At 34.6% G+C, this 13,603-nt stretch overlaps 1 protein-coding gene across 1 annotated transcript; it reads left to right on the top strand.

Annotated features, from left to right (window-relative positions):
* The first annotated feature begins 11,653 nt into the window (after positions 1 to 11,653).
* LOC125855829 (uncharacterized) lies at positions 11,654 to 12,559 on the top strand. Its single transcript, XM_049535514.1, has 3 exons — positions 11,654 to 12,004; positions 12,133 to 12,189; positions 12,347 to 12,559. Exons 1-3 carry the CDS (start codon positions 11,654 to 11,656, stop codon positions 12,557 to 12,559), a joined length of 621 nt encoding a protein of 206 aa, XP_049391471.1.
* Positions 12,560 to 13,603: the final 1,044 nt, after the last annotated feature.

Below are 13,603 nucleotides of genomic sequence, written 5' to 3' on the forward strand. Positions count from 1 at the left end.
TTATGCATAGCTATCATACTTGGTACATTGTTTTGTACCAACGCATACTCTTTCCAATATTTCCCAAAATGTAGGGTCCGGCAGTCAGGGTCATCAGTCTCGTGGCTAGTGGTTGCTTTTTGAGATTCTTGAGCTTTGGTGAGTCCTCATGCTTCGAGGACGGACATTCGTTGATTAGTTCATTTTCCTAAATTTCACTTTTGTACATGATGTATGGGCTAGGCCCAATTTCATTCTATTGTATTAGATGGCTATAATGAGACAAGTGTTTTAGACTTCCTCTTATCTTTTATAAAAAAACCTATTGGACTTGGACTATTGTTTTACTCTTATTGTTCTATTTTTTATGTTGTAAGAGCTGAGTGTCTTGTATGGGGTCCTTCGGGGTTCTATACGCCATGTTACGTCTAGGGGGTACCCCTTGGTCGTGACAATTATCCACCACTAAAAATCATGTTTGCCATCGAACATAAAACTAAAGAAAGTACCTAAAGCCTCGAAAANTCCTCTTATCTTTTATAAAAAAACCTATTGGACTTGGACTATTGTTTTACTCTTATTGTTCTATTTTTTATGTTGTAAGAGCTGAGTGTCTTGTATGGGGTCCTTCGGGGTTCTATACGCCATGTTACATCTAGGGGGTACCCCTTGGTCGTGACAATTATCCACCACTAAAAATTATGTTTGCCATCGAACATAAAATAAAAGAAAGTACCTAAAGCCTTGAAAAACTGAGGATATCGGGAACGCATATCAGATTCTATATCTTAAGTCGCCTCACCAACTAAGCGATGCTTCCACTGCACCTTCACTAAAGCAATCTCTTTAGTCATAAGCTTTTGGACCCGCCTATCTATTGATGTATATAGGCTCCTCTTCAAAGAAACTTCTGGACCTAACACAACTGAATCAAGCAAAAGCACATGAGACTCATCCGGCATCTACTTTCGAAGCATGGAGAAATGAAACACATGATGTACCACTGACAAGCAAGGTGGCAAGGCCAACTTATAGGCCACCTCTCCCACTCAGCTCAAAATCTCAAAAGGGACAACACATCTAGGGCTAAGTTTTCCCTTCTTTCCGAACCTAATCACACCCTTTATAGGTGACTCCCGGAGCCAAACATGATCACCCTTCATAAACAATAGGGCTCTAACTCTCCAAATGACATAGATCTTCTATCAACACTGGCATATCAACAGTCTACGCTGAATCATACGGACCTACTCGATAGCATCTCTAAGCAAGTTTAAATCTAAAGAGTACATCTCGGTTGAATTGAACCAACCGATCGGAGATCTACACCATCTTCCATACAACGCCTCATGGGGTTATCTGAATACTATAGTGATAATTGTTGTTGTATGAAAACTCTTCTAAGGGAAAATATTGATCCCATATAGCACTAAAATTAATTACACAAGCTCTAAGCATATCGTCTAACACATGAATCCTCTGCTCGGACTGACCATTTGTCTGAGGGTGAAAGGTTGTACTCATATCTAATCGAGTGCTCAAACCATGTTGCGTAGCCTTCCAAAAATGTGAAGTGAACAATGAACCTCGATCAAAGACAATTAAAACAGGTACTCCATGTAGTCGCACAATCTGACTGATATAACGTTGGGCTAACTTCTCCACCATATACTTAACCCGAACCAGGATGAAATGAGACTCCATAGTGATTCGCTCTTATTCCAAGTAGGAATAGGCATCCTCTTGTTGGAAAGTCAAGCATCTTGACACAAAGTCTGTAGTATCTCTCTTTATGCCACATTACCAATAATGCTGACTCAGATCATGACATCTTCATCACTCCCGGATGAATGAAATATCATGAACAATAATCCTCCTCTAGAATCAATCTAATCAACTCGCCCACCTTGGGCACACAAATCATGCCTCTGATCCTGAAGACTCCATCAGAATCAAGGATAGCCTTTTTATCTTCCCCTCTCAACACTTTGTCTTGAATGAGGCACAACTTCTCATCATCAAATTGGTGCTCACGGATCTGCTCAACTAAGGAATAACAGGTCTCTATGAAAGGTTTTATACCACCACTCTTCTCAGAAATATGTAATTAGACGAGACTATTGGCTAATCTCTAAAAATATGTTGCCAATGGTCTCTACTCAACACTGATAGTGGAAAGACTCTCCATACTTCCTACTAAAAGCATCAGTCACCACATTGGCCTTTCCTAGATGGTACAAGATGGTGATATCATTTTTATTTAGTATCTCAAGTCATTTGCGTTGCCTCAAGTTCAGATCCCTCTGACTAAGGATTTACTAAAGACCCTGATGATTTATGAAAATCGGACAATATACCCATACCAATAATGTCGTCATAGCTTAAGCACAAACACTATAACTTCCAACTCCAAATCATGAGTAGGGTTTTTATTATAATGAGCCTTCAACTGTCTAGAAGCATAGATGATCACATTACCTTTCTACATCAGAACACCACCTAACCTAACTCCAAAAGCATCACACTATATAGTAAAGTCCATACCCTCATCGGGTAGAGTCAAAAGAGGAGCTGATGTCAACAAGGTCTTGAGCTTTTGAAATCTACCCTCACACTCATCAAACCACTGGAAACTCACACTCTGTCGAGTCAATCTATTCAAAGAAGATGCAGTAGTAGAGAAGCTCTGAACAAATCACCTATAATTGCTCAAGTTCCAGAAAATTCCAAATATCGGTAACTGAAGTAGGCCTAGTCCAACCTCTAACTACCTCAATCTTGGTTGGATCCACCTGAATACCCTTCTTGGACACCACATGTCCCAAAAATGCAATATAATCCAGTCAAAACTCCTACTTCGAGAACTTGGCATACAATTTCTCTTCCGCAATCTCTAGAACATCGTCCTCAAGTGCCAAACATAATCCTCCTCAATCTTGGAGTACACCAAGATGTTATCAATGAACATTATCTGTAACACCCATAAAAAATTCTAAGTTAAGACCCGAACTATTCTTCATTTACGTGTAAGGTCGTATGTGTAAAGTTCAATTCTTTAGTGTGGGAATAATTTATTACGGTCACAAGAATCCCCTAGATCAAAGTTGAGTTGAAAGCTTCCTTACTGATTAATTTTTTATATAACATTCTATTTGGGTCAACTTCAAACGTTCATACCTCTTTAAATATAAAGAGTTAGGTGGCCCAAAACCTATCAAATTAAAGGTATTTGAATATTCTTTTCAACACCACTTATTTTGCATTAATCCAAGTTCCGAGTAAATGGTTATGATTATTTTAGTGACTTGAAACAGTGCAGTGACGAATTTGCCGACGAAAGAACATTAAAAAGGGTCATTTTGTCTTTTTACCTCTATGAAAATCCTAAACGAATTTCTTGACTAATTAAAGGTCCAAACCAATCATATTTTCATCTCTTGATCCCCCAATCTCTTGTCTCTCAATCCTTTTCAAGATTCTTCTTCAAGGTAAGTCCTTCTCCAAGAATTTCATTCTTTCCAACTCAAATTCCTTCATACAATTATGGATCATTAATGAAAATCATAATTCTTGTCCATAGAGTTTTCAAGAAGCTAATTCAAGAATCTCAAGAAAGGTGTTCTTGATTGTTCTCCTTCAAGCTAGTGTTTCAAGTCTTCCAATCAAGTTCTTCTTCAAGAATCTTCAAGAACTTTGTTCTTCCAGGTATGTAAGGCTATTCATAGTGTTCCAATGAATTTCTATCCCTTATCTCTCAGCTCAGAAGGGAGAACATCTAAGCAAAAAATAGAAAAAAGTGCATGGATTTCAATTGGAGGAAAGTTCTTTCTTACGCCCTACATCTAAATTTAGTCAATAAGAATTAAATCAGTATTCTACTCAAAGATCTATGAAATTCTAAATTCTAATTATATTCTTATTCTGAGTTCTAAATTTTTAATTATGAGATTATGATATTTTATATATTGAGATTATTGGTTTGTTGTTCATGTTTATATTTCATATGAACCCTAGTTGATGATATTTTCTTGAAAGTCTTTGTGCATTTATTTTCATGCATTAATTTTTATGAATTTTAAAGTGAGTTCAAGGGTATTTTAAAGTATATTTTGAGAAGAGTTTCAGGGAATAGAAATGATTTCAAAAGTATGATTTTTACATTGAGAAAAGAACTACGATTCATGATTAAATTGAGTATGTCATCAATGTTTAAGCAATATGGCATCTAGATATGCCATCAATGTTTATATAGTAGGACTTCCTGAATCATCAATGATCAAATCATAATATGTTTCGGATATAGTTTTCATGATTACAACCTAAATACAGGTTATTTCAAGAGTTTTAAGAGAAATTAATGGTTCTGGATGTATGATTTTACATTTTAAACAAAAGAGCACTATTTTCATAAAAGTACAAAGAGTTTTCAAGGTTTCAGAAAGATTCAATACAACTTTAGTTACCTCTTAAAGAGGCATTCTGAGAAATTATCTCAACCTAGAGAGTACTTTTACATGAGCATTTAGTTGCATTTTGGGAGTAATATTGAGCATCAATTTGGGGTAAGAGCTCAGATAACTCAAACTCCATAACCTACGATGCTAGTGTAGATAGGATCGTACCGCAAGATAGGAGACTCCTTACCTACCTCAAGAAGGTTTTTAGTAGATTCAGTAGTTCGGTTGTGTCCTCTACTCTGGCAATGTATAGGGATGCTCTAACAACGTGGATAATATGTTGTATCATCATGAAACTCATAGTGATGGTTGTCTGTTAGAGAAACTCCCCAATAAAGTAAAGTGTGTGTATATATATATATATATATATATATTTCAGTTCAGTATTTACTTTTAATACATCCTCACAATAAGAGCTTAAATGATTTTTCATCGTGAATTATACTATATTTTAGTTGAGTTACCTTCCAACTTTCAGTTTAGTTATTTTTTATTCAGCTATATTACATTACATACTCGCACATTTAATATATTGATGTCATTCGACCTGCATCTTTTTATGATGCAGTTACAGGTGTTCAAGATCATCAATAGCACTTTGTTGAAATCACTCTACTGCAACTAGCTTTTGGTCCTGCATTCATTCCTGAGGACTTCAAATTTACTTTCTAGTTAGTAGCTTTGAGATGTCGTGGGTCTTGTCCCAACATCCTTCTTTAATAGTAGAGGCTTCATAGATAGACAAAGTCGAAGTGTCTCTCAGTATGTATTTTCTTTTAATGCCTTTTTACAAACTATAAGTATTGTTATTGAGTATTTTCCAAACTTTATGACATGAGTATTTGAGTTTAACGGATTATATTTTGTTTTGAGCCTATTAGTACTTGAGTAGGTCTTCCCCTAAGTAGTCAGTCAGGCCAAGGGCTCCCTTGGGGACCAACAATGATTCTCGAGTACCAATCACATCCAGGGTGTAGGCTTGGGGAGTGACACTATCACAAAAGAATCAAAATACAGTCGAAATTGCATGTTCATCAACTCCATGAACGCTGCAGGGGCATTAGTCAAACCAAAAGACATTACAAGAAACTCATAGTGCCCATATCGAGTCCTGAAACCTGTCTTAGGGATATATGATGCCCTAATCCTCATCTGATGATAGTTGGACCTCAAATCAATCTTAGAAAATAAAGATGCTCTCTGAAGCTGATCAAATAAATCATCACTGCGAGGAATAGGATACTTGTTCTTCACTGTCACTTTGTTCAACTGTCAGTAGTCAACACATATCCTCATGGTTCCATCCTTCTTCCCCAAGAATAGAACTTGAGCACCCCCATTGAAACACATTAAGGAGAATGAACACCTTACTCAACAAGTCCTGCAACTGATCCTTAACCTCTGATGGATCCATGCGATAAGGAGAGATAGAGATGGGCTTAGTGCCCGACTCCAATTCAATAGAAAAATTGATGTCCATATCCAGATGAACACTTGGAAGAACAATAGGAAAAACATATGAAAACTCTCAAACCATGGGCACAAAATACATGGGAGGTGGCTAAATATTAGTATCTAGAACAAAAGCCCAAATATGACAAACACCATATATTAACCAATCTTTGAGCTTGAATGAAAGAGATAAATTTGCTAGGGTAAGAACCACTAGCACCCGTCCACTCAACTCTCGGGACATACGACATCGCTAAGATCAGAGTCTTAGCATAACAATAAAGAATATCATGATGCGGGGAAAGACAATCTATATCCAAGATATTATCAAAGTCCACCCAAGTGTCATACCCATCCAAACAAACAAGACATAATCGATACACTCGATCCACCACTAAGGACTCACCCACTGGTATAGAAATATGAATAGGCACATGTGTACTATTACACATCGTATCAAATCCAACAACAAAATAGATAGGCATATACGAGAAAATAGACCCTAATCAAACAATACAGACGCAGGTTGATGGCGAATTGGGATGATACTTGTAATCACAACATAAAAAGTCTCGGCCTCACGCCTCCCTAGAAATAATAATATTTTCCCTCTCAACCACCACCAGTATATGAGTAGTACCTCAACCTCCGCATGGTTGAGTTGTAGCACCCCTACTAGAAGCCATGCCGCCTCTATCAAACCGACCTCTACCTTGACCTTGTGCGTAAGTATTTTCGATATTGATATAGTATATTCTAATTCTGGAGAAACTTCTATTGAAGAGGATGTGTTGCAACTTGAATACAATCAAGAATTGATTGGTACGAATGATACATTACCAATTGTCCCAATGTTTGGTGATCAACCAGTAGATGTATTTGATAGTGGAAATGTTCTGATCATTACGAACAGATCTCAAAAGGAGATAATGGTGGATTAGATATACATGGACAAATCGACGTTGAAAGATGTGATGGAAAAGTATTCAATCGACAAAAGGTTTAAATTCTTGGTGGAGAGGTCAAATTCTATTAGGTAAATTATCGTTTAATTTGTTTCAATTTAAGTGTATTGATTTTATGTTTGCAGATGCAAAGCAAAATTTAAAAAAAAAATTGTATTCGCAGTTATACACTTGTATGCAAATCTAAAGAATGCACATGGTTGATAAAAGCCTCAAGTATTAAAAATTCAAAGATGTTTAGAATTATAGTTTTTAACTCTGAGCATCCATGTCCTTTAAAAGATAGGGTACATTCAGAATGTCGTGCAACAAGTGGATTGATTGGAGGAATAGTTTCACCTAAATTGAGGAATCACAACAGGAAGCACACTTCATATGATATCATGGATGACATTAGTTGGACTTGGGTAATGATATTGCCTACATGTTGGCATGGCGAGCAAAGAAGGCATTAGAATCGATAATGGGGCAACCAGCTGTATCTTATGGAAAGCTGTCTGCATACTTTTATACTTCGAACAAGACGTTCCCTAGTTCACATATTTGAATCAAGAAAACACCTGTGAATGAATTTTTGTATGTATGACAACATGGGAGAGTGGTAACTGAAAGGTTATGGTAGGTAAGGTATGCGTGTAAAAATGAGTAGTCATAACCGCCATAAACTTGGGGAAATGGGGTGAAAGAGTAGTCACCATCTTGTTGGATAAGGGTAAAGTTGGAAAATTTTGTATGTTTAGTCACTAAAATGTGGCATTCCAACAAAGATGGTTGAGGAAGAGAAAGATGAGCTAAGTAGCAACAGCGAAGCAAACACTACCAGGCGCCACCATACCGAGCAGTCCACAACATTGATAAAACATTAGCACCTCGATCGGCGCTATCTCTTTGATTAATCTTATGGGCAGTCTCTGCCAACCACTAAATGCACGACTGCAATATAATTATAAATATGAATATATGAAGAATTGAGCCTTGTTTGGCTTCCTTGATTGTGTAACTTTAAGAAATGACTATAGTTTTAGGGTTATTTAATTGGAATAGCTATAAGTATGATATTTTAAAAAAAATTGCTACACTTTTGTGTGTCAAAATGGTTGTAATCCATGAATATTTCATTTTTTTAAAATACAAAAATACATCCAAATTAAATTTCCCATTAAATAAGGCAGATTTGTTAATGTAACTGCCATTACTTTATTTCAGCCCTTAAACCCCTTAATTTGGCACTTAAAATTAGCGATAATCACATTATGACCACTACCCTCTAGGTTTCTCAGCAATTTAAAATTATAAAAAGTATGTTTAATCTTTCTTCTTCAGTTTACGCCTAACAAAATTCAATTTCATGGAAACTATCGCAGTGTTAATCTAGCATTCAATAAAATAGAGCGAAGAGAATTGCTATGTAGAATATAGTATTGACGGGATAGTGGTGAAGGAATATGCTTCATACTCTGAGTTAGTTTATTTAATTTCAGTACAATTGAACATCGATCTTACAGAAAAATGTATGAAAATCAAATACAATGTCGAAGGTAACGACATGCCTATGAAATACATAACGATATGGGTGTGCGTGTATATGTTCAGTTGAAAAGGATCAACACTCAATTTAGAATATATCCCTTGTGTGTAAGTATTTTCGATTTTAATATAGTATATTATAATTCTGGAGAAACTTCTATTGAAGGGGATGTGTTGCAACTTGAATACAATCAAGAATTGATTGATACGAATGATACATTACCAATTGTCCCAACGTTTGGCGCTCAACCAGTAGATGTATTTGATGGTGGAAATGATTTGATCATTACGAACATATCTCAAAAGAAGATAATGGTGGATCAGATATACATGGACAAGTCGACGTTAAAAGATGTGATGGAAAAGTATTCAATTGACAAAAGGTTTAAATTCTTGGAGAGGTCAAACTCTATTAGGTAAATTATTGTTAAATTTGTTTCAATTTAAGTGTATTGATTTATATTTGCAGATGCAAAGCAAAACTAAAAAAAATTAAATTGTATTCGCAATTATACACTTTGATGGCAATCTAAAGAATGCACATGGTTGATGAAAGCATCAAGTATTAAAGAGTCGAAGATGCTCAAAATTAGAGTTTTTAACTCTAAGCATGCATGTCCTTTAAAATATGGGGTACATTCAGAATGTCGTGCAACAAGTGGATTGATTGGAGGAATAGTCGCACCTAAATTGAGAAATCACAAGAGGAAGTACACTTCGAATGATATCATGGATGACGTTAGATTGGACTTGTATATTGATATTAGCTACATGTTTTCATGGCGAGCAAAAAAGAAGGCATTAGAATCGATAATGGGGCAACCATCTGCATCTTATGGAAAGTTGCCTGCATACTTTTATACTTTGGACAAGACGTACCCTGGTTCACATATTCAAATGAAGAAAACACTTGCGAATGAATTTTTGTATGTATGACAATATGGGAGAGTCGTATTTGAAATGTTATGGTAGATAAAGTACGCGTGTAAAAATGAGTAGTCATAACCGCCAGAAGATTGGGGAAATGGGGTGACGCAGTAGTCACCATCTTGTTGGGTAAGGGTAAAGTTGGAAAATCTTGCATGTTTAGTTACTGAAATGTGTTATTGCTACAAAGATGGATAAGTAAGAGAAAGAGGAGCTAGGTAGCAACAACCAGGCAAACACTACCAGGCAACGCCATACCGAGCAGTCCACAACATTGATAAAACTTGTGCACCTCGATCGGCGCTAGCTCTTTGAGTAATCTCATGGGCAATCTCTGCCAACCACTAAATGCACGAATGCAATATAATTATAAATATAAATATATCAAGAATTGAACCTCATTTTGGCTTCCTTAATTGTGTAACTTTAAAAAATGACTATAGTTTTAGGGTTATTAAATTGAAATTGCTATAAGTATGATATTTTTTTAAAAAAAAAGCGACACTTTATGTGTCAAAATGGTTGTATTCCATGAATATTTCATTTTTTAAAAAATACAAAAATACATCCAAATTAAATTCCCTACTAAATAAAGCAGATTTGTTAATGTAACTATCATTCCTTTATTTCAGCCCTTAAACCCCTTAATTTGGCACTTTAAATTAGCGATAATCACATTATGACCACTACCCTCTAGGTTTCTCATCAGTTTAAAATTATAAAAATTATGTTTACTCTTTCTTCTTCAGTTTACGCCCAACAAAATTCAATTCCATGGCAAATATCACAATGTTGATTCAGCATTTCAGAAAATGGAGCAAAGAGTATTGTTATGTAAAATATAGTATTGACGGGATAGTTTCGAAGGAATATGCTTCATACTCTGATTTAGTTGATTTAATTTTGATACAATTGAACATCGATCTAACAAAAAATGTATGAAAATCAAATATATTGTTGAAGGTAACGACATGCCTATGAAATACGTAACGATATAGGTTTGCGTGTATATGTTCAGTTGAAAAAAACCAACATTCAATTTGGAGTATATCCCTTGTGTGCAAGTATTTTCGATATTGATATAATATATTCTAATTCTAGAGAAACTTCTATTGAAGGGGATGTGTTGCAACTTGAATACAATCAAGAATTGATTGGTACGCATGATACATTACTAATTTTCCCAGCGTTTGGTGATCAACCAGTAGATGTATTTGATGGTGGAAATGATTTGATCATTATGAACATATCTCAAAAAGAGATAATGGTGATTCAGATATACATGGACAAGTCGATGTTGAAGGATGTGATAGAAAAGTATTCAATCGACAAAAGGTTTAAATTCTTGGTGGAGAAGTCAAACTCTATTAGGTAAATTGTTGTTAAATTTTTTTCAATTTAAGCGTATTGATTTATGTTTACAGATGCAAAGAAAAACTTAAAAAAATAAATAAATTGTATTCGCAGTTATACACTTGTATGCCAACTTAAAGAATGCACTTGGTTGATGAAAGCGTCAAGTATTAACAAGTCGAAGATGTTCAGAATTAGAGTTTTTAACTCTGAACATACATGTCCTTTAAAAGATGGGGTACATTCAGAATGTCTTGCAACAAGTGGATTGATTAGAGGAATAGTCACACTTAAATTAAGGAATCACAAGAGGAAGTACACTCCAAATGATATCATGGATGACCGTAGATTGGACATGGATATTGATATTAACTACATGTTGGCATGGCGAGCAAAAGAGAAGGCATTAGAATCGATAATGGGGAAACCAACTGCGTCTTATGGAAAGTTGCCTGGATACTTGTATACTTTGGACAAGATACACCCTGGTTCACATATTCGAATGAAGAAAATACCTGCGAATGAATTTTTGTATGTGTTTATATCATTTCATGCTTTTATAAAGGGGTTTGATCATTGTAGGTTGATTGTTATTAGAGACGCCAGCCACGTCAAATCAGCATATACTGGTGCATTCGTATCAGCCATTACTTTAGATGGAGTAGGTATTTTAGATACAAAATTACATTATAATTTTATTTTATTTTTTAACACTTTTTATACATTATAATAGGAAATGTATTACCTTTGGCGTACAGAGTTATTGATTCAGTAAATGATGTTGCTTGGACATGGTTCTTTGAACAATTCGAAGAAGCTTATGGGGAAAGAGATAGTATGTGTATGGTATCTGATCGAAGTTAAAGCATAATAAAGGTTGTATCTAGAGTATACAACAATATTCAGCATTACGCCTGCATATGTAACTTGTGGGTTGATGTATGCAAACAAATTCGAAAATTAAATAAGCAATTGAGTGAAGTATTCTACACTATGGCAAAAGTGTATACTCAAAATGATTTTGATAGGCTAATGAAAAAGTTTGAGCAGGTTGATGTAATGGTGAAGAAATACTTGGAGTTGGCTGGATATAAGAAGTGGACAAGGTTGTATGCACCAATTCCTCGGGGTTGGATGATGACGTCAAATATTGCAGAGTGCATCAATTCGACATTGGTAGCAGTAAGAGAATTACCGATATTTGACTTTCTTGAACAAGTGTACTTGATGTTTGCTAGATGGAATTGCACAATTCGAAAAAATCTATCATACATATTCACACTACTTGGGAAGAAGTTTCAGAAGATGCTTGTACTTGATGAATCAAAATTTGGACGTATGACGGTATGTATGTTAATGAATGGTTATTTTTTTATGAGAAAAATAATCTTTCATGTATTCAGTTCATTATGTATTTAAAGTATACTTACTTTCATATAGAATGTATAAATGAAAATATGTATTCATTCTAGGTTGTCTCGTCAACTGATTACGTTTATTCAGTAAGTGATGAAGGGAAGACTTATATTGTATGCTTGGAAAAGAAGACTTGCAGTTGCAACAGATTTCAACTGGACGGAATATTGTGCTTACATGCGTGGAGGGTGTTGAACAAAAAACATATGCTTCCATATGAATATTGTTCAGACTTTTACAAGCCAAAAACAATATTGAAAACATATGAAGTGTGTATATCCTCTCCCTGACAACAGTGAATGGAATATACCTAAACATATTGCTAATGAAGTTGTGTTGCCACCAAAATACAAGCGACCTCCAGGAAGGCCAAAGAAGCAACGGGAGAAGTCATTTAGCAAGTGGAGTAAAAGGAAGGGTACAAATTGTAGTGCGTGTGGACAACGTGATCACAATAGGCGTTCATGTCGAACTGCAACATGAAATGTATAGGAACTGATACCTCCCACTAGTGAAATGTTCTTTTACATAATTTTTGTTATGTTGAATAAATGAATAAAAATGCTCTTATTGAAAGATTTGTTTGTTTGTTTTCTTGATTAAATTATAATTTAACTTGAATAGTAGCTCAATATTAAACATGATACAAACTTCTCAACTAATAATTAGTCAATTACTCACTTTGATACTATAAACATGTATGGATACACACAAACTACTTGACACTATAAGTAACTACTGATAATACATGAATATAGTTATATTTGAGAATATGTTGGTAAATACATATATAAAATAGTTATACTAGTGAATATTTTGATAAATAGAACACACAACTTTAGAAAATATAAAGGAACAATGTTCTCTGTATACGCTTACGTATTACTTTGGTATATGATAAAAATCACTTTAAAAACATATACTAATACGGACAAGTAAAAATACTTATGTTAAAAATACACACATACATTGATAATAAGTAAACTACAAAAATTTAAAAATTTTGTATTTTGGCAAAAAGGTTAGAATGTAATTACTTCCATCATTTACTGAACGTTTAAAGAATGTAAGTATTCAAATGTCTTTAAGTAAGTCCCGATAATAAATGAATATAGTAATACTTGTGGATATGTTGATGTAAAAAAGACTGTAGTATACATTTATACTATTTAATATGTTTATAAAAAGAGCACACAACTGAAAGAATTGGTTACCAAAGGTAAATATCCATACATTGAATGCAATAACCCACATAATATATTGAACAATGTAATTACCAAAACAGTAAAGCAACATGATCATATATAAATAAAATAGTTGATAATGTTAGACAAAAAACAAAAATATTAGTTTCAACCATAAACATAAAATAGAAGCTCAAAATGATAATTTAGACAATAAACTAATTGATCCTAACAAGTTGACAATTATCGATTCTTGTGGGTGGCCTGGTTATTTTGGGTGGTGCCTCATTCTCGCTAATAGCTCCATATTCAATTTTCTTCGCTGCATATTCCCACAATAGTG

Source organism: Solanum stenotomum, chromosome 2 (genome assembly GCF_019186545.1).
Source record: "Solanum stenotomum isolate F172 chromosome 2, ASM1918654v1, whole genome shotgun sequence".
NCBI classification, from domain to species: Eukaryota; Viridiplantae; Streptophyta; class Magnoliopsida; order Solanales; family Solanaceae; genus Solanum; species Solanum stenotomum.

Coding starts and splice junctions, on each gene's coding strand:
- LOC125855829 (XM_049535514.1), top strand. CDS start 11,654: ATGGCAAAAGTGTATACTCAAAATGATTTTGATAGGCTAATGAAAAAG. Junction 12,005..12,132: donor CAAAATTTGGACGTATGACG/GTATGTATGTTA, acceptor TATTCATTCTAG/GTTGTCTCGTCAACTGATTA. Junction 12,190..12,346: donor ATGAAGGGAAGACTTATATT/GTATGCTTGGAA, acceptor AAACATATGAAG/TGTGTATATCCTCTCCCTGA.